This window comes from Haemorhous mexicanus, chromosome 29 (assembly GCF_027477595.1).
Source record: "Haemorhous mexicanus isolate bHaeMex1 chromosome 29, bHaeMex1.pri, whole genome shotgun sequence".
NCBI classification, from domain to species: domain Eukaryota; kingdom Metazoa; phylum Chordata; class Aves; order Passeriformes; family Fringillidae; genus Haemorhous; species Haemorhous mexicanus.
In genome coordinates, this window is record NC_082369.1 from 1885676 (window position 1) to 1912635 (window position 26960).

The 26960-nt window shown below is 53.1% G+C and overlaps 1 protein-coding gene and 1 long non-coding RNA gene across 2 annotated transcripts; one reads left to right on the forward strand and one right to left on the reverse strand.

Annotated features, from left to right (window-relative positions):
* The first annotated feature begins 4 nt into the window (after window positions 1–4).
* LOC132339599 (uncharacterized) lies at window positions 5–15353 on the forward strand. Its single transcript, XR_009489691.1, has 3 exons — window positions 5–716; window positions 810–900; window positions 11470–15353. It is a non-coding gene; the product is annotated as an uncharacterized LOC132339599 (long non-coding RNA).
* ANGPTL4 (angiopoietin like 4) lies at window positions 9847–18622 on the reverse strand. The gene is made up of 7 exons (XM_059869937.1): window positions 18092–18622; window positions 17684–17794; window positions 17071–17197; window positions 12689–12802; window positions 12509–12604; window positions 11930–12205; window positions 9847–11369 (listed from the first exon to the last, which is right to left on the reverse strand). Exons 1-7 carry the CDS (start codon window positions 18605–18607, stop codon window positions 11188–11190), a joined length of 1422 nt encoding a protein of 473 aa, XP_059725920.1. The 5' UTR covers window positions 18608–18622; the 3' UTR covers window positions 9847–11187.
* Window positions 18623–26960: the final 8338 nt, after the last annotated feature.

Here is a 26960-nt window from a genome sequence, read left to right on the forward strand (position 1 = left end):
GCAGTTTGCTCGCGGCGGGGGCTACCGGGTGGCGGGCGGCCCTCAAGGGGATGGGGACCCTCCCGGTTTGAGCGAGATCGCTGGGAGAGAGGTTTCGCCCCGTTTGAGAGTGACCCCCAATCGCTGGGGCGTGGTGTCAGCTCTGGGAGGGGTGGAGAACCGGCTCGGCCCGGGGGTCAGCGCAGCAGCGGAGCCGGGGAACACGGCGGGGGAGGCCTTCAGCAGCGCCCCAGGACGCGCGGCTGCCGCCCAGAGTCCCCGCCCGAGCTCCCTTCCTTCCCCTTCGGGCTGCTCCGTGCCCCGCTCAGTGCTCCCGCTGAAAGGCTGTTCTGGCAAATACATGCCCTCACGGGGACACAATTGCTCAAGGAAAACATTTCCCCTTCTTTTTCCTGGCACGGCTCTAGGCAGTTTCCCGAGCTGAGTAGTGACGAAAGCCAGAGGCTGTGGCCACTCGGGCAGTGACGGCGGGACGCCCTTTGCCTCGGCTTTGCGGGCTCCAAGTGGGCCATTCTTCACCTTCCCGAAGGCAGAGTTGCAGCAGCTCATCCTGGGAACGCTGTCCAGGCTGCAGGACCAGCCTCACGGAGCCACTCGGGAGCCGAAGGGTGTCCTGCTGCCCTGGTGCCCCCTCCTCGTGACCCCATACAACCTATGCACACTTGTGTCCCATCACTGGACTGACACCTTGGTTGTTGTTGGACAAACCCTGGCAGGTAAACTGCCGGCTCCCTCCCCGCCTCTGTGATGTGCAGGGAAGTGGCTCTGCTCATCACACATTTCTTACTGTGCTGTGCTCCTCACGACAGGGCTGCCCTACTTCCCTGGAGGAGTGTTTATCCAGCTAAAGGATTTGTGCGTCTGCAGTATCACAGAGGGGCAGCAGCAACTGAGACAATGGTGAGGAAAAAGCTCTGGCTTTGGACTTATTTTTGCTGGCTTTGGGTGATGCTCAAAGTGGGAGCAATGTCAGGGTGGGGACAGATTCAGACCCTCCAGGCTCTGTGGCTCTGAGCTGCTCTCAGCTTCCCCCAGACGTGTGAACACCTTGGACAGGCAGGACCATGGTATTCAGGGGGTCCCATTTCCAAAAATAAGTGCTAATAAATTAGTGGGGGCAGATGAAGAGGCAGAAGCTTTTGACAGACAGCTTGGCTGGGTGACACCCAGGCTGTTAATGACCCAGGCTCTGAGAATGGGTGAGAACCAACATGCTGCAAGCACGCTGTAATCCCACTGCCAAGGTATCTAGGTATCCCTGTTGCATATCAGGCAACTGAAGCAGCAGGGAAGGAAAGCCAAAATTTCACGGAACCTGTAGTCTAGGAAAGATGCAGCTCCAGCCTAGCCATGGTTTGGACCACTTGTTCCTCTGTCACAGGGAGCAGTTGCTGAAGGAGTGGGGAGGGAATCTCTTCTTAGGGGTTTTGGTGCTCACGTGCAGCACGGAGCATCAGTCTTTTAATCCTTCTGATGCCAAAGGGAGTTTTAACACCAGGATCTACAGGAAGGTGTTACTACTTTCTCCTGTTGATGCTGTTCCTGTTTCTGCAGGACCCCAGTTAAAATACCTCAGTGAGTGATGACTAGAGCACATCCAGGGGTGCTAAGCATCCAATGATCAACACTTAAATAGCCTCAGGAAGAACAAAGCTGGAACCTGTTGGATGTAGAATCACTTAGGAGGGCTGTTATCCCATGCTGAGTTTCTCACTGCTGATAATGCTGCAACCAGGGAGTGTCTATGTGACAGGAGGGAGAGGAGGGTGACTCCTTGCTGGTCTGCAGAGGAGGCCTTTACTTCCCTGATTTGCTCTGCACAGTAGAAGTAAAACATTTTCATTATTACAAGTAACTTTTTTAGTTCTAAAATGAACACTTGTGGAGGAAGGCCTAAAAAACCACCAAAGCTAATTTTTTATCAGTTTGGATGGAAATCACTTTTTTCTTTTCTTCTTCTAATGCCTGGGAGTTCTTGCCATAAGTTCTAAAGAGCAATACATAATGGTGGTACCATTGTGAGTGCCATTCAGCTCCAAAATCCCCCACTACAGGGTTTTAACATGGGCTGCAGGGAGTGGAGATGATGACTTGGTGTTAGATGAGGGATGCTGTCTTGGGGCTGGGTAGGGTCAAGCATGAGCCAGTAGTCTCCACGTTCTTCACACCCTGGAGTCCTCCCAGCTCGTGGTATGTTTTGCATTGGAGAATCAGTGTCATGTCACCAAAACTAGATGTGTGTCACTGATGGGGTAATGAAATTCCAGAACCTTCCATGTGTCCTCAAATTGGCCACAGGCCATAAAGCTTTCAGGGCAGTGGCCTGAGGTCCCACCTGGGTCAGCAAACTGGTAAGGAAATTCCCCTGCCAGACCATTCAGATCCTGCTCTGGGGGTCCCACTGGCACCACCCCAGACTGGCACTGCTGGGATCACAGCCCCTTTGCAGCAGAGGCTCCAGTGACCCCACAGCCCCCATGTGAGTCCCTGTACACCCCACAGTCCCCCAGTCAGACCAGCTTCTCTCACCAGCTCGGCCCCAGGTTTCCCCCAGCACAGTCCCAGGCTCCAGTTCCTTTGTGGTGCACTGACACAGAGCAGCTCGAGCTGGTACCCTGGGGGGAAACCCCGGACAAAGCCCTCCGGGCTGTGCCCATCCTGATGCTGATGTTTAGCCTGGCTCCTGTTCCTGGCTCCTGCAGAGTCCCAGAGCCCTCCTGTGACTCCTTAGGGCCCCAAGCCCTTGGTCAGGCAAAGGGTCAGTGCCAGATCCCAGCCCCTTGCCAGGGACTGGCCATTCCCCGCACTCTGAGCACAACCTGCAGCTTGCTGTAGCTCCCTGAGCTGGGCACTGGATCATTCCACAACAGCCCTCCCTTTGTTTTAGTGGAGCACACCTAATATATTGAAAGGAAAAAGAAAAAAACTTTCAGGACATTTGAGTACTGCCCTTATATACAATACTATCACAAGTCAAAAACATAACAAAATTAAGACCAACAGGGTGAAGTGCAACATAGACTCCTGTACACAAATACTTAATGAAATCACAAAGGATTCTCAGAAGTCAGTTATTTATCAACCCGTGGATCACAGATTCACAGAATCATTAAGGTTGAAAAAGATCTCTGAGACCACCAAGTCCAACCTATGATTGAGCACCACCTTGTTGACTAGACCAGAGCACTGAGCACCACATCTAGTCTTTTCTTAAACACCTTCAGGAGCAGTGACTCCAACACCTCCAACACTGGGCAGCCCATTCCAGTGTCTAATCACCTTTTCTGTGAAGAAATTCTTCCTAATGTCCAACATAAACTTCTCCTAGTGCAGCTTGAGACTGTCCTCTTGTCCTGTTGCTGGCTGCCAGGTAGAAAAGCCCAACTCCCACCTGGTTCTACCCTCTTGTCAGGAAGTTGTGAAGAGTGACAAGGTCCCCTCTGAGCCTCCTTTTCTCCAGCCTGAGTGCCCCCAGCCCCCTCAGCTGCTCCTTATCAGACACTTGCTCCAGATCCTTCACCAGCTTTGTTGCTCTTCTCTGGACTCAGCACCAAAATGTCCTTCCTGAATTGAGAGGCCCAGAATTGCACACAGAACTCAAAGTGCTGCCTCACCAGTATTAAGTTCAGAAGAAGAATCACCTCCCTGGTCCTGCTGGCCACACCTTGGCTGGTACAGGCCAGGTGCTGTTGAGCTTCTTGACCTGAACACTCCTGGGCTCATGTTCAGCCGCTGTTGACCAGCACCCCCAGGCCCTTCTCTGCTGGGATCTTTCCAGCCACTCTACTCCAAACCTGCATTGCTGCAGGGGGTTATTGTGGCCAAAGTGTAGGAGTTGGGAATTTGTCTTTTTGAGCCTCATGCTGTTGGTCTTGGCCCATCAATCCAGCCTGTGCACATCCCTCTGCAAGGTCTTCCTACCCTCCAGCAGATCAACACTCCCACCCATCTTGGTGTCATCCGTGAATTTACTCAGGGTGGGCTCAATCCCCTTATTCATATCATCAGTAAATATACTGAACAGGACTGGGCTTAGCACTGATCACTGGTCACTACAAGTGAAAATAATTGAACAGATCATCTGCTGGTTGTTTGATGTGAGAAGAGTGTATCCAATTTTTCTTACCTATAACTTTAACAGCAAAATAGGAACACAGTAAAACAGCACATGACCCCTCCTATCAAGGTCCTAATTTCTATTTTCTAGAGAATACCTTATTTAAAATTCCATCTCCAGGCTGTATATCATGTACGTGTATTTCAGGGGATTGAGTTGATAACACTGAGCATACTTTTGTTCTTTGAACCCTTTCTGAATCTATATGACACATTGGGTCAATCTCCATCCAATAAGCTGGCCATAGCTGGGATATAAGATCCTGGCATAGCTAAGTGCCTTCCAAGGAGAATTTCTGTTCGTGTCAGCCCTATGGCTTATCACAGAGTATTCTGAGTATTCCACAGAGCCAAATTTAAGGCTTTTGGACATTTCAGATTAGTGTACATGCATATTTTCACTATCTTTTCTTTTAATGTTCTGTTAATTCTCCTACTTCTCCTTAAGACTGTGAGTGATGTGGTATATGTAATTTCCTCTCTCTCCCTAAAAACTTGAACAGCTGATGGATTATATTTGCTGTAAAATGAGCACCTCAGTCTGTTTCAAAAAGCTCTGAAACCCTGAGTATCAGATATAACTTCCTTTAGCCAGGTATTTTCTACTCCTCCCATGTCAGCCCTTCATGTTGGAAGGGCTTCTGCCCAGCCTGGCAGCTGATCTACCATCACCAGAAAACTCCTGTCTCCAGCTAGAGGTGAAGTGTCCATAGTATCTTTGCAGCCACTGAAAAGGGAAGCAGGCCCATGGTAACACTCCTGCTTCTGAGCTTGGTCTGTTACATGAGAGCTTTGGGCAAGCTGCACAGCTATTAGTAAATTATTTTGCAGCAGCCTAAATTCCTGGAGCTGCCCACGCTTTTTGTCCCTCTGTGGGCTTTACCCTGAAATCATCTGACCACAGTTGCTAAACATTTCTCTAGCAGACCAGTTTTTCTCCAGCTGACCATATTCCATCATCATTTTCAGTTGCCTCCCACTTTTCCCATCTTTCCTTCTGCTGAGCCATCCTTCTCATTGATAGATAGTTTGAAATTCTGTCAATTTGGGCCTTTCACTCTCAACATCTATTAGACAGAGTCACAGTGCCCCATCATCCCAGAGGCTGCCTAGCTGTGCCTTCACAACTGCATCAGCTAGGGCATTGCATCTGCCAACCCCTGTAATGCCTCTAGCATGGGCTGGACAAGGCACTCCAGCAGTTCCTGCAGGGCATTGTAGAGCTTCTAGCAAACTGTGTATTTCTTCTCCATTGGATACTCTGCTGATGTGCAAAATCCCTGCTCTTTCCATAACATTCCTGCTGCATGACAAATACCAAAAGCATAGCAAATATTAAATGTATAGCTGTTAATTCAGTTCCCAGATGTGCAGCACAAGGCTGCTCCCTGTGTGCTCCTACTTGCTAGGAGTGGTTCAGCTTTTGTTACCTGTCCCTGGCATCCCCACAGGTGGTCTACCCAGATGATCACTGTCCTTGCAAGTAGCAAGATGAGCCCAGCACTAGATCTTAGTTATGTGAAGGAACATCAGTTAATGGAAATCTTCATCCCTTACTTAGACTGGAGATGTGCTTCCCCACTGTCAGGTAGAGGCATTTGGCTCACTGGATTCAAGGTGTTGCATCTTTTTAAGAGTATCTGTTGTTAGGAGGATTTGTTGTGATAGAGCTGGTGTTGGATACTGTTTCAACAGTATCTCCACCTCTTGTGGGACATGGAGTGTTGCAGGATATCCCAGGGTGAGGGGGTGGCTTTTCTCTAATGTTGCTGCTGCTGCCACCACCAATTTATGACAGGCTGGTGCTCCCCCTGCAACTGGATCCAGATGAACTGAGGAATGTGTGACCAGTCTGGTGGGGTCCCACCTCCTATGTTACTACTCTAGTGGCCATTTCTTTATGCCCATGTGCACACGCACGCACGCACACACACTCACACACACACACACACACACACACACACACATATGTATATATACATTTTTTTCAGTAGCAAAAGTCTTTTCCTTTTTACTGAAGGGGAAATACAAAGCCTTAAGCAATGGAACCAGTTTCCTGCTCAGGCAGGACTTTTTGCCCACTGTCCTGGAAGAAAATGAAAGTTTTCCCAAGTTAATAGAAATAGTATTAGTGTCAGAAGGTTTTCTGCTACTTTGCACATGCCACTAGTCCCAGCGATAGGTGATGCCCTCCCTTCATGAATAGAACACAGCAGATCTTCAAGAACAGCTACAACAGTTCTCCTTACTCTGAGGGAAGTCTTCAAATATTACTTGTATGTTTATCATCCCTTCACCTAATATAAACGTACATGGAGAAAAATGTGCTTTTATAAATGTTCTTTTAGCAATATACAAAAATAGCAACGTTGTAAGTAAATGCATGTTAACAGAGAATCTCATATACATACAAAAAAAAAGTGGTGTGTGAGCTGATACACACCTGGAGAACATGTTCCACGGTATTTCTAGTTTACAATCCATTCAAATAGTTACAACTAAAAATGAATTTACAAAAATTTTAAGTTTTCCAGGAAAACTGACACAAGCAGCACACATTTGGAAGCTGAGGTGCCTCTGGATGCGGATCTACCCGAATCTCCCTTTTTGAGGAGGCTCTGTGAGCACAGTGACCCCCGAGGGAGCAGCTCCCTCTGCCGATGTTTGTGCCCCAGAGACACGGCTCTCCTGGGAGCTGGAGCTTTCCAGGAGCCCACTTTTTTCTTTTTTTCAATCGACTCTTAGATTAAAATGTCTTGAAGGAATCACCAAACCGAAATACTGTTTCTAGCACACGATTTTTACTAGGTTCCCACTGTGTCTTTTAAAATGTTTCAACCACTCTCCCTCAGCCTTTTTCCTCCGAGCCCAGCTCAGCCCAGCGCGCCGAGTGCCCACAGCCCCGCAGGGCCGCGGCCGGGCAGGGCTGCGGACACAGCGCCGGCCCCACCGTGCTGCTGCCGCTCCCGGCGCTGCCCGGAGCTCCCGCGGGCACCGCTCCCGGCACAGCCGGGGATTTGTTCTGCACAGCCTCGGCCAAGGGCGGCTTCTTGTCCGTGCTTCTTGTCCCACCTTTTCAAGCACTAAGAGGGACTTGAACCACCTTTTTACACTCTAAAAAGAATATATTTTACCAATCCCCGCAGGAGTGTCACCAAATCTGAACAAAATGATGCCCCAACAGAGAGGCCCAGGTCCACCCTTAGCATTTATATTGAATGTGCTCAGGGAGTTTGAACAGCCATTCTCAGGCTCCTCCCTGCTCCAAAGATGCAGGTGAACTCACCTGGTAGCACCATTTGGGAGCTTGGAGAAGGAAGACTCCAAAGGTAGTGGCCTGTGGGTCCCACCTGGATCTACAAACTATTAAGGAAACTTTCCTTTCTGACTGGTCTAATGCCCCTCTGGGCATCCCACTGAGCCACCTGCACTGCCTGAGCTCTTCAATAGCCAGCTAGCCCCAAATATATTGTTAAACTCTGCTGGGGTCCACACCCTGAAGAGCTGTCAGGTCTATGCCATCTGCTTCTTTTTCAAACATGATAAAAACTTGCTCAGAATGATCACCTGAGATGCTGAAGCTTGTCCTGAGAGCCTCAACCCCTGCAGTATCCCAGAGACACAGCCACCTGCTTGGTATGTTTGAGCCAGGCCCACCCTCTTAGTGGGATCTGACCCCCTGGGAGTCTGTGAGCACCTTCAAGGAGCTACCCCAGAACACTCTGCTTGGAAGATGTCCCTGGTAAAGGTACAGGTGCAAAGATCTGCTGGGCATATCCACAAGAAATCCAATTTGTGCTCAGTGCTGCTGAGCTTCAGCAGAAGAGCTGAAGCTACTGGGAGGACTGGGAGACTCCTGGCACCCCTGTGTCTGCTAGGTACCCTGAGGCATTGGGAACCAGGGGATGACTTTGAAAGTGTGACCCTTGCTAGTGCTGGTGAGGCTGAGTGCTGGGCTGGGGGTGCCTGGAGAGTGTTGGTAGGTGGGGAACTTTTCTCTTGCTTTCAGTTTGCTGTTCCTTGGCTGTGTGGCAGGTTTCCAGTCTCAGTGGGGATTTGCCAATTTTCCTTTTTTGGTTTTGTACCCCTGCTGTGGTGCTACGCTGCACCCCTGCTATGGTGGTGGGGGGCTCAGGTGATGCCTCTGGCTTACTCACTCCAACACCTTGGTGCCATGGATGCAGGGGTTCAGCCTGCCCTTCTAAGCTGGTGCAGCTCTGTGTGCACACAAACATCTTCCCTTTTTGCCAAAGAACGATTTGGTTTCCACTGAAGAATGGAAAAGAGCTTGAGGCTCTACTGTCATCTCTCTCGATGGCTGTTGTTACTGTTCAGAGGGAGCTCCGTGCAGCAGGCTGAGCCTATCCTCACTTTTTGGGGCCACAAACACAGCTGGATTGAGATGTTGGTGCCTGATGCAAAATTTCATCTTGATCTAATGATGCTCTGTGAGAATCCCGGGTCAATCTGCTATTACTGGCGGCTCCAAGCTCAGCACTGAGGGGCAGGCACGCCAGCTCAGCGCCATCCATTGGAGCACAGCCCCAGCCTATCCCACAGTACTGCTGGCCCCAAAAACCCCATCCCACCACGTGCAGGCCTTGCAGCCTTTGGTCTTACACCATCCCCACCTTCAGAAGCAACCCTTACACCAGCCCTCACTGCAGTTTTGCTAGGGGGTCGTGAAGTGCCAGGTGGCACACCAGCTTCTATTTGATGCATAAATCCCACCTCAGTCTCATCACTTTAGCATCCAGACTAAAATATGCACTCCAGTATCTGCTGCTGCACTCAAGGACTAAGCAGGTTTTGAATTAAGCAAAGAGAATATTAAAAATGCATTTCTGAATGCAGGAGTGAGCACAAAGCTGGGCATAATGGGCTGTTTGCACAGTTGTGCTTGGAGCTATCATTAACCCTGTGATTTCCCCCAGGGAAGCAGGACAGATGTGGGAGCTGGGGCCACATTTGGGTACATTAGGTATTTATAGAGCTGCTCAGGGGGCTAGACCAGTCTCATCTCTTCTTCCTGCAACAAGCAGTTTTTCCTCGTCCTTCTTGTATAGCAAGAAAGCACCTATGATTTTCTCCAGCTCTAGTATATTGAAGCTGGAGAAAAAAATATAGATGGAATTGGGAGCACTGCTGGAATTCACCCCCATCATCCTAAAGATCCCTGCTCCATCCCCAGCTCATTTCATGCCTACATCTATAATCACCCCCACTGAAGTTAGCATAAATGCTTTTGGAGATGACTACACAGATGTGTTATGAGGAGCTAAAAGGCTGCTATTTAATGGGGCTTGCCCTGATCAGCTGACTTTGTTGGGCATGGATTATCCAGACCTCAGCCTCTGCTCATTTTCAAAGAGTTGGCACAGGCTTCTCCAGCCACCTCCAAGGAACATCCCCTTCCTTCAAAGCTCTGACATCAGGGAATAAGAAAACCCAACACATCAGCACTTAAAAAGTTGCTGCCCCACAGTCTAATTTCCAGGAAGAAAAGAAATTTAGGAGCCCATAAACTTCAAGCAGATTAAAACCTGCTGCTGGGCCCTATACCAGCAATTTATCTCAGAGCTTCATAAGGCTACAGCTGAACATGGAGGCCAGAAGGGGGCAGAGCGCTCAGATCACAATTCCAATAAAGTTTTCAAATGCAGAGTCATCAAAATGCTCCCATACAACTGCCACAGGTAAACCATTAGGAAAATAATCCAGGCAGGACACTTAAAGGCTTGTTTTTATTAAAAGACATCTTCAGAAAAGATATTTCAGTACAAAAAAAGTTTAAAATACACAAACTACACTTGCTTTCCTTTCCAGCATCAACATTTATAAATTACACCACATTGTTATTAACACTGCATTTAAATATCAAAACAAATTGAAACAGAGAATTCATCAACAAGTCCAACATCCTACAAACAACTATGTACAGTATGTAGCAGCTAGGAGCTCTAGCACAGTAGTCAATATGACTTCAATAGGGCAGGATGCTTGGGAAGCCCCAAGACTGCAGCTTGGCCTGTAAGTTTTCAGGGATCTGTTTTGGCCACCTCTCCCCAGACACCCACCCCCAAATGCAGAGGTGATGCCATACACCGGATGAAGTGTGGCTCTTGCAGAGAAACCCTGCTGTCCCCTGGCTTTGTAGTACTGGGACACACATGCAGGACAGGTCCAGTCACTCTGCAAAGTGTGAGGTGTCTGGTGGAAGAAGGCAGCCCCTCCGTCTGGGGGGCTGACAGTAACAGCAAGGCTGGTCCCACCCAGGGACAGTCACTGCTCTGGATCTGTGCTGTCCCACTCCTTGTCCTACCCACCCCCCAGCAGCACTGGCAAGCAGCAGGCAGAGCTCCCCAGGACCTGGCCCCTCAGGCAACCAGCCGCAGGATCTTACCCAACAACCTTAGAGCTGGAAGCAGTTTTCCCAGCTCCCAGCAAATTCCAGCACAGGCAGAAATACCAAAGGGAAGGCAAGTGAGCCTGAGGTCCCCCCTTCTGCACAGGTCACCCTCAGCCTTCCCATCAAGCCCTGTACCTCAGGGGGCAGGGGCTGCACAGATGGACCTGCCTGAGGCTCACTGCCCCCAACCCCTGCACAGGAAGGAGGCTCCAGGGGCTCTCACAGGAGGGTACCTGGGACATCATTTGGGAACAACAGTGAAAGACAGGACATAGCAAGACTCCATACCCAGTGCTGTGGTCCAGAGCAGTGAGACACTTCCCATGCCCCGCCTGCCCCAGGCCTAGCTCATCAACACAGTACAGAAATGTTAAGACAGGATAGAAAGCACCAGACAATTTGAACTTCCTACAGCAGCACATGGCAGGTCAGAAAACCCTTGTGCATGCTCTGGAGGTGGATCTCCCTCCTGGTGCTCCTCTTCAGGTTTGGGAGCTCCCATCCAGGGGGGTTCTGGCGATGGGGAGCTGTTTTACTTTTAGTGAGGAGCAGTGCTGTGCCTCTAAAGGGCTTCTAACCAAGGAAGGGGAGGTTGTTTTCTGTAAACACCAAGTGACGGAGCTCAGGTCCATGCTCCACAGAAAAAGTCTCAAGTAAGAACTTTAGGGCTCTGCTTCCAGTGCTGCAGGTTGGATTTTCATGATGGTTGACTTCAGGGGGTAGTACCTGCCCTTCCATGTCTTCCAGAAGATGCCCTGCTTGCGCTCATGCCTCTGCCGCGGGATGGAGCGGAAGTACTTCCCATTGAGGTTGGCATGGCCACAGGTGCTGAACCACCAGCCACCTACAAGGGCAATGAAGGGACAATTTTAACTCATAGAAATTCTACACAGAAAAACCTAGGTTCAATGCAGCTGATGCCCCTATTTCCTCCATTTTTCCAGTGCCTCAGGATCTTAAAAGACCACCTCATGTACAGCCATGGAGTCCCGTGCACTGGGGAACATCTCATAGATCTGACATGACTTCAGGCTGCATCTGCAAATCCAGGCTGCTGCTCCTTGTGTGCAAGACCCCCTCCCAACTCTTCAGCAGCCAGGGCGAGGGGGGCCTCTGCTCTGTTTGAAAAGGTTCCATGCAAAGTGGCAGACAGCAAAGCTTGTTATGAGGACAGATGCTTGGGCCAAGACCTGAATCATGAACCCTCCCTCAGCTTCAGCTTCCCTCTTGGTTCCCTGCACAGTTCTTCCCAAAGAAGCAGCTGTCCCAGGGAAGTAGGGGACAAGACCAGCTCAGCAGCAAAGGGGTCTAGTGCCACAGGGTCTGGGTCCCACTGGACCACCACCAGACAGTGGAGGGCTGAAAGGGAAGTGCACATACTGGGATAGAAGACCTCAGACTGACCTGAGAGGTGTTTGGCACAGTTTGTGTCAGCTTTAAGGTCATGGTCACGATCCCGAGTGGAGAAGGGCAGCTGCCTGAATTCCCCAATGGCATTTTCCAGCTCTCCAGACAGAGGCCCCAGCAGGTTGAGTGTGTAGGCTGTGCTCTCACCACCAAGACTGAAGACAAACTGAACCACCTGGGAATTCCCCTCCCAGTCTTCCAGCTCAATCAGGAGATTGTACTTTCCCTCTTGGACAAGGTGATGTATCTTCTCCAGGCCCAGCCAGAAGTCACCTGAAATAAGATTCATGACTTTGGCTGCAGGGACACAAACATGCCATGAAAAGCAGAGATGCAAGCAAGCTCCAGAGACAAACAGGGACAATCTAGGATGCTGCAGCGTTTGAATCACTGTCTGGCACCTGCAGGACACACCAGGAAGATCAAGGACCCTTGCTCTGCAAGCACTGTCCCACCCGCCCCTTCAGCCCACATCTGTGCTGTAGCACAGAGAGCTCCAGAGGCCAGCAAGGGGAAGATCTTTTGGTAAGCTTCCCTTATCCCACAGTGAGAACATAGACACCATCATCCACCTACCACGAAGGTCTCCAAAGCCATTCTTGTAGGCATCCCACAGCTGGTCAAAGTCCACAGAGCCATCCATGCGCCTCTGGATCACTGTCCAACCACCCTCTGTGGGAAGGGAAAACACGGTCACTTGGGGTTACCATTGACCAGCCCACCCTGCCAAGTGCTCAGGACGGTGCACGGCTTTACCTGTGGTCATGTCACAGTAGACTTTGAAGGGCTGAGATCCTGTGGGCTGTACCTGGAAAATGCCACTGCTCTGCTGCCCAGCCAGGAAAAGCTGGTGGCAACCCTCTGGGAGCTCTGCAGGGGAAGGAAACAGCAGCTGAGGAGATGGCCACAAGCCCCACTTCCTCAGCAGGTTGCTCCTACCACAGCCCCAGCACTTGCAGCCCTGGCCACGAGCCCAGCCAGCCACGCACAGCAGCAGCTGCAGCTCTGGACACGTGCTGGGGACAACAGCCCCTGACTTCAGCATCTTTAAACACTGTGACCCCACACTTTTCCTTTTATTTAAACAGAGCTCCTTGGGCTTTCATCCAAGGCAGAAGCCAGGCTTTGGGCCAGGTTGGAGTGACCTCAGCTGGAGAGAAGGGCTCCCCATCGAGGAGGGACAGAGCAGTTCCCAGGTCCCTCTACACCCACAGACAGGAGTGGCCCATTTGGGGTGGGGCAATGCCCCAGTCAAGTATCCCCATCCCACACGAGGCTGAAGCAGAGTCAAGGGGCCTCAGAGGCAGAGAGAAAGACAAAGTCCTGACATCAGGAAGGTGGCTGAGCATCCAGCACACGACCTCTTTCTCCCAGCAACTGTGGTGGCCCCAGACAGACATCCTGCTGGGCAACCTGCCACCAGCAGGCACAGTGCCAGGCTGGGGTGACCCTTTTTCCAAGATACACTGACTGAGGCAAGGGGGGGGGGGGGGTGGACTCTGGGAGCCCCAGCTCATTGCAGGAGTGGATTGCCCCAGGTGAAGCTACACCCTGCTTCATCCCCCTCATCCCCAGGGGCTCCCACTGCTCCTTCTGCCTCGCAGGGACTTTGCCCAGAGCTGCCAGCAAAGCACCATTTCAACAGCTGTGATAAAAGTCCAACCAAGAACCACCACCCCCAGCACTTGGGAGAGATGAGGCAGAGGGAACCTGTTACAACATCCGAGTCAAAAGGCCACAGGAAGATGTGTAGAGACTTCAGCCCCAGGCTGCTGCACAGTCAAGGGGCTCTTTGTCAGCAGGGACAGGTGCCCCAGTCACCCCCAGACAAAGGGGCCCTGTTCTCCCCAGGCCAGGGTGGATGGATTGTAGCTTTGACTACCCTGGCTCACAGCTGCTGCCAGCATGACCCTGAGACAGACAAGAAACCTCAAGACAAGCCCTGGGCTGTGCTGGGGTGCTGGCCGTGGGGTCCCTCGCAGTAGCTGCCCCAGGGTCAGGGCTGACACCATGATCCAGAGCAGCAGCAAGAAGGGCTTCCTCCAACAGCCAGGGGCTCCCTGGGGGCAGATGGAGGGGGGGAAAAAAGGGCCTTTGAGCTGCCAGGACTAAAAGCAGCCCTTGCAGAGCATCATCCCATCCTCACTGGGTGCTGGGGAGTCTTGATGCTGCCCTGGGGTGAAGAGTAAAGCCCCAACTGCAGGAAAGGTCGGGGGGACCCAGGGGACAGAAATATGACACCTGCCATCACCTTTCACCCATTTACAACATATTCCTCTCTTTGCCTTCCTCTCCCCCCACAAAATTTCCCCTCCTTGGCAGGGGTAGCCCCTCTCGCACAGCCAGCACAGCTGGTGGTCACATCCCTAACACCCCCAGGGCAATGCCAGGGCAGGACTGGTGCCACCATCAATGCACCACAGGACAAGCTGTGCCCCAGCCCTACCCTGAACCCATGACACAGGGAATGAGGGCATTGTGCATCAAGGATCAAAACCACGCAGAGCCCCCCAGCAATGCAGGGGCTGAGTGCATCCTGAATATCCCCACCTTCTGGGCAGGGAAGGGCAAGGGCAGGGAAGCAAACCAGGCTCATAGGAAGGAACACCACAGCCAGAGGCCCCTGCTTACATTGCCACATCAAGGAGGTGCTGGGCTTGCCAAGCTCCTCACCTCCTCTCCCTCATTTCCTCACTGCATCTCCCAGCATCAGTGGGATGGTGCCAGGCAGATGTTTAGTGGTCCCAGCATGCACAAGTCAACTCCATCCCTGCCTGTTTCTCATTTCTGGGCTCTGGCTGCACTCAATCCCTGTTCCCCTGGTGCCACAGGGACTCTTCAGCAGCTGAACGAGATGTAGCTGCTTGAACAGCCTCTGCTCTAGGTTTTTGTTTGAGGGACATGCTCGTTAGTTCCAGTTCACGCTGCACATCCAAACGGCACCAGCAGAACAAGCCCTCCTGACTGCTCCCGTGTTTCCTTCTCCCTCCCTCTTTACTTAGCCAAGCAACACAACAAGGCTGGATCTGCCTTAGGCTCTGTGTTCACCCAACAGGATTTCCAGCCACAACACAGGGGAGGTCACTAACCTGGTATAAACACCCATCCTCAGGGATAGCAGGGCATGCCTAGAGCTGCCTGCATTGCCTCCCCCTCTCCCACTCCAACCCAGCCCCATTATTTTGGAGTCTCAGCGCCACAGGGAGAGCGAGCGTGAGCAGGGCTCTACCTTTCCCCTACTCGGCTGGCTGCCAGCAAGCACAGGCTCTGCCCAAAGACGTGATCCTCTTTCTGCAAGCTATTAAACCTCTCACTCTCCAGGCAGCTTTGAGCCTTCAACTTTCACATGCTTGGCCCCACGCCAGTTCTGCCCTGAAAAAACTTGTGTTCACTGGATGCAAATAAAAGGGTCTTTCTGCAAGGGCTGCTGGTGGAGTTCATCGCTGCTCCCCAGGGCTATGCCGGCACCGGGCTCTGCCTGACAGGAGCCACCAGCATAGCCTCCCCAGCACTGCCTGGCTCTGAAAGCAGGCACGAGTCTCCCCGGGCAGAGGGCACAGGGCCAGCCTGTGTGCTTTAAGATTTGCCAGAAAACTCCCTTGACTTGATAATGAAAGGAAACCAATTTGTTTTCTGTCAGTGATACCAACATCAGGGATTAGGCAAGGAAAGGGGAAGCTCACAGCTGGTGGGACAGAATTGGCATGTCCAGGGTCTTTCCATCAGGGACAGAGCAGCTCTGGAAGGTGCTGAGCTCATCCATGGGGGCTGTAGCTCTTGCTGCCTTCCACTATGCATTACAAACATTTCTGTAGCCAGCATCAGCCAGAACATCCTACATCTGCATCAGCAAGTAGCAAAGGTCCCAGCCCACCTCCCAGCATAACCCAAGAGTGGAATCAAGGGTTATACTAGATAACCCCTAAAGGTCCCTTCCCACCCAAACTATTCTATGACACACACTACTGCAGGCAAGTCACAAAGCCAAGCTTGGAAGAAAGCAGGAGAGAGAAGTTCTGAGAGAGTTTTCTGTCGCAGAAGTGCTGCTCTGAGTAAGGCTGACCCTACATAGCCCCACTGAACTGCATCCTGGAAGAGTTTGAAGCCTCACATTCCACCTCTCTTCTTGTCCATGTGGACAAGCCTTTTGTTCTGCCCAACCCACTTTCAGACACACCAGTGACACCTCCAGGCCCCAGAGATAAGTTATCATGTGTTTTCCCATAACCATCCCTGCTAGGCCAGGCCCTGAGCAGGAATTCCCCATGCCTCCTCATCCTGCCTGGTTTCTGTTTTGCTCCAGCTGAAGATCCCTACACAGCAGCAGAGGCAGCATGGTGATCTGGCTGACACAGCATGACAGCAGCTGCTCCTGGCCAGCAAACCCTGCAGGGACATCAGGTCCTGTCTGGAGGAAGGCTGCAGGACATGGCACAGCTGAGAACACCTACTCTGCTGCCCTTGGCTCTGCAGGAGCCCCTCCAGTCCTGCTGCCAGGACAGAAGATGCTCCAGGCAGAGCCAGGAGCTGCAGATGGCAGCATCCACTCACCTGCTCCAATGGACATTTCCCAGGGCTGTGAGCATCCACTGCAACTCAGCACTTTCAGCCAAGGATAGTATGAGCTGAGACACTTGTGTTTCATGCATGAGCTCTGAATATGAGCCAAGGGAAAGAGATACAAAAGCACACAGCTCTGCTCTCAGGCCAGGCCTCCCTAAACCCTACCCTCCTCCCACAGACAGCAAAGACACTTCACCTGCCTGGTGAAGTGTGAGCAGGTGAACAAGAGTTAACTCAAAAAAGCTGAGACCCTCCTCTCCTCACCCCACACCTGCCAGTCCTTTTTGACAAATACCTGGTCTCGGGCTTTGTCTGCTTCCCACTGCATGCCTAACACCAGGCAGCAAAAAGCCTCTTTAATCCTTAAATTCCTGCTGGACTAACACTGGCCCAGAAGACAAGGATTCTGCCTGTGCTCCAGATCCCCTCACTCTGGCCATACTCCCAAGCTTCAGCTTTTCAGGCAAATCTCACATCCTGGCTCAGGACAAATGAGCCTTTGGTTTCCAAAAGGTCACACCTGCTACAGGTTTGCTCTGGCATGGACAAGCAGGGCAGCACAAGCAGATACTCACTCTGTGTCTGCACGAGCTCCCCACTGCCATTCTGACTCTGGTTGGTGAGGTTGAGGCTCTTCTTCAGGTTTATCTTCCACTTTGGAGGCTGTGTTTTGTTGTGGTGTAGGGGAATTAGTAGATTGACCTAAAAAAAATATGCATAAGTCAGAACGGTTTTATCTCAGCTTGTTTCCCATTCCATTACTCAGGAGAGCAGGTCAGCCACACACCAGCCACTCCCTGTGACCAGAGCTGTGGCTGAACTTGCCTAGAAACCTCAAGGAACAGGAGATACCCAGTCCTGGCAAAGCCAGAAGCAATTGTGGTCTTTCACATTCATGCTAGCTAGTTTATTCTGCAGATGAATGCAAAGGCAGAGCCCAGGTAGGCAGTTCCCACCCACCAGTTCCTGCTATTGCTCCATGCAAACTCTCTGGAAGCATGCAGGCTGCTACCCTCACGTACTGATGATACCCTGCAACATGGGGACCAGAGCCGTGGCCCCTTTGGAGTCCCCAAAACCAGGGAGCACCAGCAAAGCCACCAGAGCTGGCACAGCAGGGGTGTCACACCAGGGTAGCCATAGCATGTAGGGCCAGACTGGGGTCTGCAGCTCAGGACAGGGGCTCACCTTGCTCTGCAGGCTTTTAATCTGCAGGTTCTGCTTGTCCAGCTTGTACTGCTGCTGTTTGATTTTCTGCAGAAGCTCCTCGATTCGCAGGTTCTGAGCATCCATCAGGGACTGCGGGGGAAAAGCCAGGTGAGCCCCAAAGCTCCGGGAAGCTCTGGCTACGCGAGACTCCCGGGAGGGCGCTCCCGGTGCCCCCAGATCCCTCTGCTCTCCTGACGCTGATCCCCGCCCGCTGCTCCCGATGTCCCGGGACAGTGGCATCTTTCCCGCAGTCGTTCCCGGTATTCCCTAGCGGGTCTGGGGTGTGTCCCCCCACCAGCGTTCCTCGCGTTGGTGCCGGTGGCAGGGGCCCGTCGAGTCCTCTCTACCCGGCTCCACCTCCGCGGCTCCGGTGCCCCCGGTGCTCACCTGCAGCGCCCCCAGGTCCCGAGCGCTCTGGTTCCCAGCCGGCCGCGCCTGCAGCGCCAGACGGACCCGGCCCTCCAGCCGCTCCAGCCGGCCCTGGATCGCGTCCTTGTCAGCCGCCACCTCCTCCAGCCGCTGCCGCAGCGCCTCGGAGAGGTTGAGCAGCTGCCGGCCGCGGCCCTCCAGCTCCCGCACGCTGCCCCGCAGCCGCTCGCCGCGCTCCTGCGCCTCCCGCGCCTGCCGCAGCAGCCGCCCCAGGGAGCTGTTGTGGGCGCTCAGCCGCCCGCCCAGCTCCCGCAGCTGTCCCTTGGTGCGCTCCACGTGCTCCTTCAGGCCGTGCCCCAGCTGCAGCAGCCCGTGGGCCAGCACGTTCACCTCGTCCCAGGAGGCGAACTGCGCCCGCCGCTCCCGCCCTGCTCCCGCCGCCGCCCGCCGCTCGGCCCCGGCTCCCGGTGCGGACGCGGGGGCCGCAGCCAGCCCCGCCGCGCACAGCAGCAGTGCTGCACCGCCGAGCTGCATCGTACCCGCCCCGCTCCGCTACCCGTGCCACTGCCGCCGCCCTGCTTTTATGCCCCTGTGGCGGGGAGGGCCCCGCACCGGCCCCTCCCCGCCCACCCGGCCCCGCCGCTTTGTTCGCCCTCCCCGTCGGCCGTGGCTCAGGCCCCATATCCGCCTCCCCCTCCCGGTCTTGTCCGCTCTCACCCGGGGCAGCCTCGGTCCCTGTTGCTGAGCCCTGCCTGCACCACTCCTCATCTCTGTTCCCATCCTTATCTCCGTCTCTATTCCTGTCCTTGTCCTCATCTCCATCCCTGTCCCCATTCCCCTCCTCATGCCATCCCCATTCCCATTTCAGTCCCCATTCCAATCTACTTTCCTGTCCCCAGGGGTCCCCATCCCCGTTCCAGTCCCTACCCTATGCCTATCCCCTTTCCTATCCCTGTTCCCATGCCCATCCCCGTTCCCATCCCTGCTGACTGTCCTGCCCCTCATCCTGCCCTGGGGACCCTGATCTGCACCAAGCCCTGATGCCTGGTCCTCCACTCCCGTGGATGCACTCGTGTCACCTTCCGAGACACGCTGGCCCCGGGCGGGAGGACCCTGTGGCACAGAGCTCTGCTGAGGGGCCCTGTGGCACAGGTGGGTGCTGCCAGCCCTGGGGAGGGGGCATGCTTAGGGTCAGCTCCTCTGTATGCCTGAGGGAACCAGAATGTTCACTCCTCTTAACGTTCCTGGTCTCCAAGAGCAACAAGGATGAATAGATCCATCTCTCGCTACCCTCCCCCCACAGGTTTCAATCACCCCCAGTGAAAAATGCGCATCTTTTTTATTTGTCAGTGTCTTGGACCCTGGTTTCTGGTTCTTCCTTCTTGTTCTGCCTTTTTCTACTGGCTTAAAGGGATTTTCAATTCTCTGCGTTTTCTCTCCGTGAAGGAATTCACACACCGCGATGGAGCTGCTGTCGGCTCTGCTCGGATTGGAGCAGATGGAGCCCTTCTGCTCCCTCCCCACGGGGCGCTTCCTCCTGCTGCCCCAGCGCTCCATCCCTGCTCTGCAGCACGCAGCCTCGAGCGGGGAACTGCCTCTCCTCCCACTCTGGATTTTGGAGCCAAATCCCTGCTTCCCACCGTTCCCGGGCCTGGCCAACGTGAGACCCCTTGGCCCGGGACAGCAGCCCCCTGGTTCTCGGCCCGAGCTCCTCCACTCAAGTCCTCAGCACTTCTGCCTCTGTCCCAGCACTGCTGCTCAGAGCACTGAGCTCAGGCATGGCCCCGGGAAAAGGCTTTTCATCTTGTCCGAAAATGCCTGGCAGGAGGACTTCTCTTTCCAGGAGTCCCCACGCCGTCTCCAAGTATTTCCCAGGCTGATCCTGTCTGGAGAGTGAGTGAGAGCCCTCAGAGAATGCACTCAGCAGCAACAGCTCAGGGTGGAGTCACAGAGGTTAAAGAGGAATTTTGGAAATTCCAGCAGGCACACACTCCAGAGAGTCCCAAGCCCCCTCCCCACTGTTTTCACATTTCAGGAAGAATTTTTGAAGTGAGGAAAGAGGGGACTAAACCCCAGGTATGAAACACTGCAGGAGAAAAAGAAACAATAAAAATGTAAACTTCTTCTTTCAAGTCTTTGTGCTTCCGGGGTGTCCTTCTGTGCTCTCCCTGACACTATTGCTGGACAGGAGCTGGGGACATAGAGGTGGTAGTGATGGGAAGGGGGTTCCATTGTTCCCCTCCAACAGCCTTCTCTGCTGGGCCTGGGGTCCCTGCAAGGCTCTTTGGGGTGCCTCTGGCTGGCCTGGGCCCCCTTGCTCTCAGGTCATGGCCCCCCTGCCAAGGACAGATCTGCCACCATACCCACCACCCCTGAGTGCTCTTGGGGCTGCCAAAAATTCCCAGATGGAATCTGAAAAATGAAAATTCTCCTTTTCAGCTTGTATTGCTGGTTTTTGGCATCCCAGGAGGGAGCAAGCTGGCAGGAGTCATGCCTGTGGAGTCCAGGGCTGGAGCCCCTGGCACCCCAAGAGCTCTCTGGACTGGAAAACACCAACCCTTGAGTCACTGGGACAAACAGGGAAGCACAATTTAATGTGTTGGCTGTTGCTGTGGGTTAACGACGTCAGGCAAAATGAATCCTGTGTGAGCTCTGCTCCTTCCCACCATTACCCAACATTGCAGCTTGTCCTGGGAAACCACGGGGTTACTCTGAGTGCTGCAGCAGACATGTTACCACTTGTTCTTTTCTGCAGTGGCAGCAGAGAGGGAACATGAGAAGCCAAGGCCTGTTGAGAAGCCTCATGATTTATGTGTTTTCCTTTGGCTTTGTTTTCCTATTGCAACTTCTCAAATTTGCCCTTAGAAATACACATTTTTAAGGTACACAGTGCAAAGCCCTCAGAGGCCATGAGCTGCCTCAGGCTAGGAATGACCACAGGCTGATGGGAAAGTGCTCTCCACAGAGCCAGGTGCTCTTGAGTTTAAATGGAGCTTAAAACGGCCTGGCCAGCAGAGTGTGAGCTCCTGGGGCATTTCTCCATGCCCTGCTCTGTCCTCTGTGGGAAAGGGCTGTGGTCAAAATCTCTGTAGGGTCCCAACTGCCCAGCCTGGCTTGGGGCCAGGGATGGATTAAGGTTTGGTCCCAGGGGGAGAAGGAATCTGTCCCCTGTCCTCAGGAGAGACCCCATGAGGACACTGCCCCAGCCCAGTGCCTTGGGACTCAGAGCAGCACAGGGACCAGCAGGGCACAACAATGGCTCTCAGGGCTCTCTGTGGGTGTCTGGGGTCAGCCCTTGGGCAGGGAGCAGCAGACTCCAGAGGAGGTTGTTTTCTGTGGAGGTTCTCTCAGGAACCAAGGGATGCTCTCAACCCCATCCTCCAATCCCTGTCCTTATTCCTATCACTATATCCATCCCTATCCCTTCTTTCATGCAGTCCCACCAGCTCAGACACCCAGGAAAGGCAGTATCGCCAGCACACTCTACAAGTAGCTCCTTCAAACAGCTCCCACACACATGGTGCCCCCCCCATCCCCATCCCCGTCCCATGCACGTCAGGCTGGGAGCGGGTGGGCTGGGGGCAGTGTCTTTGTTCCCTGCCTTTCTCCACCCCACTCCTTCCCAGGCTGACCTGGCAGGTCACTGTGTGAAAGTTCAGCCCAGTCTGAGCTCACACAAATTCCTGCAGCTGCTCAGCCCCAAATCTCATCACCAGGAGGGATGGCTGGATGATTTACAGGAAGGTTGCTCACAGCGTTGCTTTGTTGTTAGAAATTGCAGACGTAAGGGAGACTCCAGAGAGAGGGAGTAGGATGTGTGAAATATATCATCACAGCTTCAAGGATAAATTTAGGTTTTCCAGAGGAACATAATTCTGATTCAGCAGAGGATGGGAAAAATCCAGCACGGATTTCCTACTGCCCCCCCTCTGGGCACAGCAGCACGTCTCACCCAGACAGGCACTGGCAGCATTCCCAGGCAGAGGGGTTACCCCATCTCCCTCAGTCTCAGCTCATACCTGGTCCTGAAGGATTCATCCATCTCTGCCCCAGTCTGGCCCAGCTTGCTAAACCCCCACCCCTGAGGTCACCTATTCCTCCTCTTCCCAAGCAAGTTTGCTGGCTCAAGCTTTGTCCCTCCCCACTGTGGAGAAGGACCAGGTGGCTCCTGCCACCTGCCCAGGCTGGTTGTACCCCAACCCTCACTGCTCCCGAGGGGACAGCAGGGTGGCACAGCCTGCCATAGCATAGCCTCATCCTTTCCCAGGGCTGGGAACACCCCCTCACCCTGTCAGAGGACACCCAAAACTTCTGCTCTTGGCTGCTTCTTGAGCAGAGGTGAATTTCCAAGCACAGTCAGTCAGAAAGATGGAAAATTGGCCACAGCCATCCCCCCAGTGAGAAGCAGCTCCATAGGGAGCTCAGCCATGTCCTGGGCTCCAGCCCCACCCTGTCCCCCCAGGCTTTCCCTGCCAGCACAGGGCAGCCCTGGGTAAACCACTGGCAGCCCAAGTGAGGCAAGATGCTGTTACCCAGGTTGCCGAATCTTCAGAGGTCTCCAGAGGATGGGTGAGGATTGCAGCCACACTGGGGTTCCTCTCACCTGGGGAAGGTCCTCGGGCCTGTTAGCCCAGGCAGGGAGACCCATTTTCATGTTTGAAAAGCTGATATAAAAGGCCAGCTGTGTTCTCATTCCAAGCAGTCTCCTTATTTTCCTGGCGAGCCTGGATGAATGTTATGCAAGACTTCACTCCCCTTTATTCTTCCTGCCATCCTGGGCTCTGTGGGGAGCACTGGGGTTACTGTGCAGAAGGTCACACATGCCAGAAGGCAGAAAACCAGAGGGCTTGGGGTAATGTGGGAGGCTTTGCAGCCAGAGAAATCTGACCCTTATTTTTTACAGTCATCTCTTGGTTTAACCAACATGCGTTTCACATAAGGGGCTCTGGCTGGCTGAGCTTGCAGCTGAGGGCTCGGGGAGCTCCAGGTTCCTGGGGATGAAGCTGCCCCAGGTTCCTGGGCATGAAGCTGCCCCTTGGCATACTCAATCTGCTCACAGGCCCATGTGGGAAGGGCTGGACCACAGGGACTGGGACAGGGCTCTGCTCTCTTTGTGTGACAATGGTGGCTTCTATTTTATCAGCAGCCTTTGGCCAGTGACAGAAAATTAATTGGGTAGAGCCTTTGGTGGGCATGAGGATGACAGGGGATTTCTCCAATATTGTCGGAACATCCTTTCATTTCATTCATAGTTTCTGAAAGGAGATGCCCAGAGCCACTGGAAGAAGAGAGTTGCGGTGGCAAGTACAAGCAAAGCCCACAGTTTATCCACAGCCCTGTTGTCACTCCTGGCCGCACATCTCCTCCTCTGCGATGGGGGCAGAAGCAGCTCTGGCACTGCTTGGCATTTATCAGGCAGCATCTGCTGGTGGCCATGACCCCTCTGTGCTCTGGCACAGCCCCTCACAGGCTGCGTCTCCTGACGCAACACAAAAGGCTTTTTTTGGCTGCGCTGTGTGAAAACCCGCCAGGTCACTTCTGCTGCCCAGGAAAGGCTTTAGCTGTCCCAGCACATTCAGGATGGGTGTCCACAAGAACCCCTGGGGATGTGCCCTCCTGTCCAACGCTGTGCTGGGATGGGTAAGAGTTTTGTGGCCTCCTCACCCACAGCCAGCAGCAGCCACATCCACAAGGGCTCTGCTAGATCTCTGCCTGCCCCCATGGGGCCACAGCTGCTTTTCCTGCTGGGAAGAGACTTGCAGGAAAGTGCAGCAGAGCTTTATACAGGAGAAGGGCAGGGGACACATGCAGCAGCAATGAGAGAAGCATGCAAATTTTGAGGTACCATCCTGAACACCCCAGCTGGGGATCAAACCTCTTCCCACTCGTGTCCCTGCTTGGTTTGTGACAGTGACAAGGTGGTGCTAGGGTTCATCGTCTGGCTCTGGTGGCCAAAGCTCAGGGAGAGGCAGGGCCGTGCCTGCAGGGACCGGCGATGTCTCCCCACCCCCGCCAGCTGCATCCAGCTGCGTGCTCAGCTCCCTAACAGCGTCTGGGAACAGCAGCCTCGGGCTGCGGCTGGGAAGTCGGGATATTTCCTGCTGTAAAAGTAAAGGGAAGGGTCTGCAGGGTGGGGACCAAAAAAAGTGATGAAAATGAGGCTTGTCTGTTGCATGCATTTTCCAAACGGAAATATATCTTAATCTTTAGTCAAGATTTTCCTGCATTTTCATGCTCAGATTCTGGATTTTTCTAGGTATTTAAACCCCATCTCACAGCACATAGCCGAATTAGGAGGAGAAAAAAACCTGTGAAAACCTGTGAAAACCTGAAACCAGATGAAAATGCCCCAAAGCATCAAGAACCCCATCAGCCCCTTTCCCATGCCCCCTCCCTGGTGAAACACCGACAGTGTCTGGGGTAGCTCCAGATCCCCAGCAGGGCTGGGAGAGAAGAGCCGGCCCCTTTCCAGCCCTAGCTCTTTCCCTGCTCTGACAGGGACTTTGGCTGATTCTTGGTTTCCTCAGCTGACTGTTTTGCTGCCCACGGGGTGGATCTGAGCTCTCCCCAGAACAGCAGCACTGTCCCTGCTGCAGGGTTTGGCTTCCCAAGAGGGGCTGCACGGCACCCAGTACTCACAGGTAATACCCCCGAGGCATCCCACAGCAAGAATCCATCAGCCAGCACTGAGATACATCCCCTGGGGCATCCTACACCCAGAACCTACCACCCCAGCACACAGCTCCCACAAACACTTGCCTGGGGCACCCCACACTTGGAACCCAGTACCAGCACTCACAAGTACCACTGCAGGGGCATCCTACCCCCAGCTTTCCTCATCCTCAGGTCAGAGAGGAGCATGTGCCATGCAGTGGTTCTGCTGGGACAGGGCAGGGCAGCATCCTTTTCGTTTGAGTTTCTTAAAAAAACCAAGGCTGTGTGGTTTCTAACTGACAGGTGTTTCCATTGCCAGGATTTTGCTTGGCACTGTAAGAACACAGGTCTAAGTCTGTGCCTGAGCTTTGAGCTTGGATGCTGCTGTCGAACCACCTCACTCAGCCAGAGCTGAGCATGTGCCCTTGGGAGGTTTGATATCTGGTGATCAGATATCAAACCTCCATGCAAGGAAATTCAAATTTCTAGAGAAAAATGTCCTGGTTGACAATGTTATAAATGATCAAATCGGCAGCCAAATTTATAATAAAATTTAACAAAGATTTATTAGATCATTAACAAAAATAGAATTTTGAAAAACCCACAGCCAAGGCAGCATCAACCCCGGGTGTCGGCGCTGGGTGAACTGAGATCCGACTGACAAAGTGTCAGCGTCTCCCCAGTGGTTCACCCCTACTGCTTCATGCAGCTAGCTTATATACAGTTTATTCTGCCTGAGGCAGAAATGACCCAATGTTCCTTTGTGTCCCTTCACATGTAGAACTGGGGCCATACATGTGCAGAAATATACAAAAGTCAGTCCAGGTGTCTGGATGGTTGTCTGGACTCTTCAGAAGAGCCTGCATTCACATGTAGCAGAGGGTGCTTGAGTATGGTAGATGCAATCTTCCCAGGTGCAGGTCCTGGTGAGTGGCTTGGACATTCCAGGGAAGTCAGCAATCATGGCCCAGGAAGGTTTCATTCATATGTTAACAGACTTGATATTATCTTAACATTGTCAGGAACTAATTGAATAGAAATAAGACTGCTCCCAGCCAGGGTGGTCAAAGACATAACTTGGATTTTACAATATTTTATAGCATGAATTATCTCTACCATATACTACAACAAGAAGGCAGGTACACATTCAGGGGGCCTGGAAATTGTTTCCCCATTGCAAAGTGCAGAGAAAAGGCAAATTCTCTGTCCAAGTAAACCCTCCCATCATAAAAAAGGAGTCCAAAATGCAGAGTTTCCTGTCAATCAGAGTGGCTGAGGCTGCCATGATGATAAACTGGCAGTGATCACCTGAGAGCATGGAGCATCCTGGCTCCTCCGTTACAGCTGGAAAGTGGGATTTGTGTTGTAGAGTGGCACTTTTAACAGTGGTTTTGTGGTTCCCTTTTGCTAAATGGACATTTCCAAACCCACCAGATCAGTACCTTTGATTGGGCAGAAACTCTCTTGGGAGAAACCCTCTAGGGAGAGAAAGGTCAGGGTGCAGAGGGCTTGTCCCAGCCTCCCCAGTGCCCTTGCCCATGAGGTGTGAGAGGGCCCGGGCAAGTCCCCCTGGATGCCTTTCCATGCATTTCTGACTTTCATCAAGAGTCCTCCTGGACCAACCAGAGAAAGCCCACCAGCAGTTTCTGGTACATGTTCCTTCTCCAGGTGTGAGGCTACCCAGCAACATCCTGTCACCAGCCTCTCCCAGGACCCTGCAGAAAATGTGGCTATCAACAGGAAAGCGCTACAGCAGCAAGGTTGAACCTTATGGCTCAGGGCTGCCTTCAGCACCCTCGAGATGGGGCAGTTTGTGGGTTGTGCCAGCAGATGTGGCATCACCAGCAGCAGGCTCAGCCCTTACACCTGTTCCCCCACCTCTGCTGGAGTTGGGCTAGAGGAGTCCCAGCCTCACCTGGGTGCAGATCCCAGGTGCTCCCAGCCACTGGTGACACACAGCAGCCTTGCAGGGCTGGGAGCTGCTGCCACTTGCTGCTCTCCACCTTGGGTCTCACAGGGGTGCTGATGACTTTCTGGGGAAAAGCCTCAGCACAGCCTCAGGGCTTTGGTGAAACCCAGCTGTGCAGCCAGTCCAGGCAGTGCTCGTTTGCACAACCACATCCTGTCAATGTTTGCATCTCCCACCAGAGCTCCTTGGGATGATTTTATGGGACATCAGCAGGACCAGGTAGGAGGGACACTGTCCTCCTGGCTTCTTCCCCAGGATGGTTTC

Coding starts and splice junctions, on each gene's coding strand:
- ANGPTL4 (XM_059869937.1), bottom strand. CDS start 18,607: ATGCAGCTCGGCGGTGCAGCACTGCTGCTGTGCGCGGCGGGGCTGGCT. Junction 12,803..17,070: donor GGAGCTCGTGCAGACACAGA/GTGAGTATCTGC, acceptor CTTCCCCTGCAG/AGCTCCCAGAGGGTTGCCAC. Junction 12,206..12,508: donor TGGCTTTGGAGACCTTCGTG/GTAGGTGGATGA, acceptor ATCTTATTTCAG/GTGACTTCTGGCTGGGCCTG.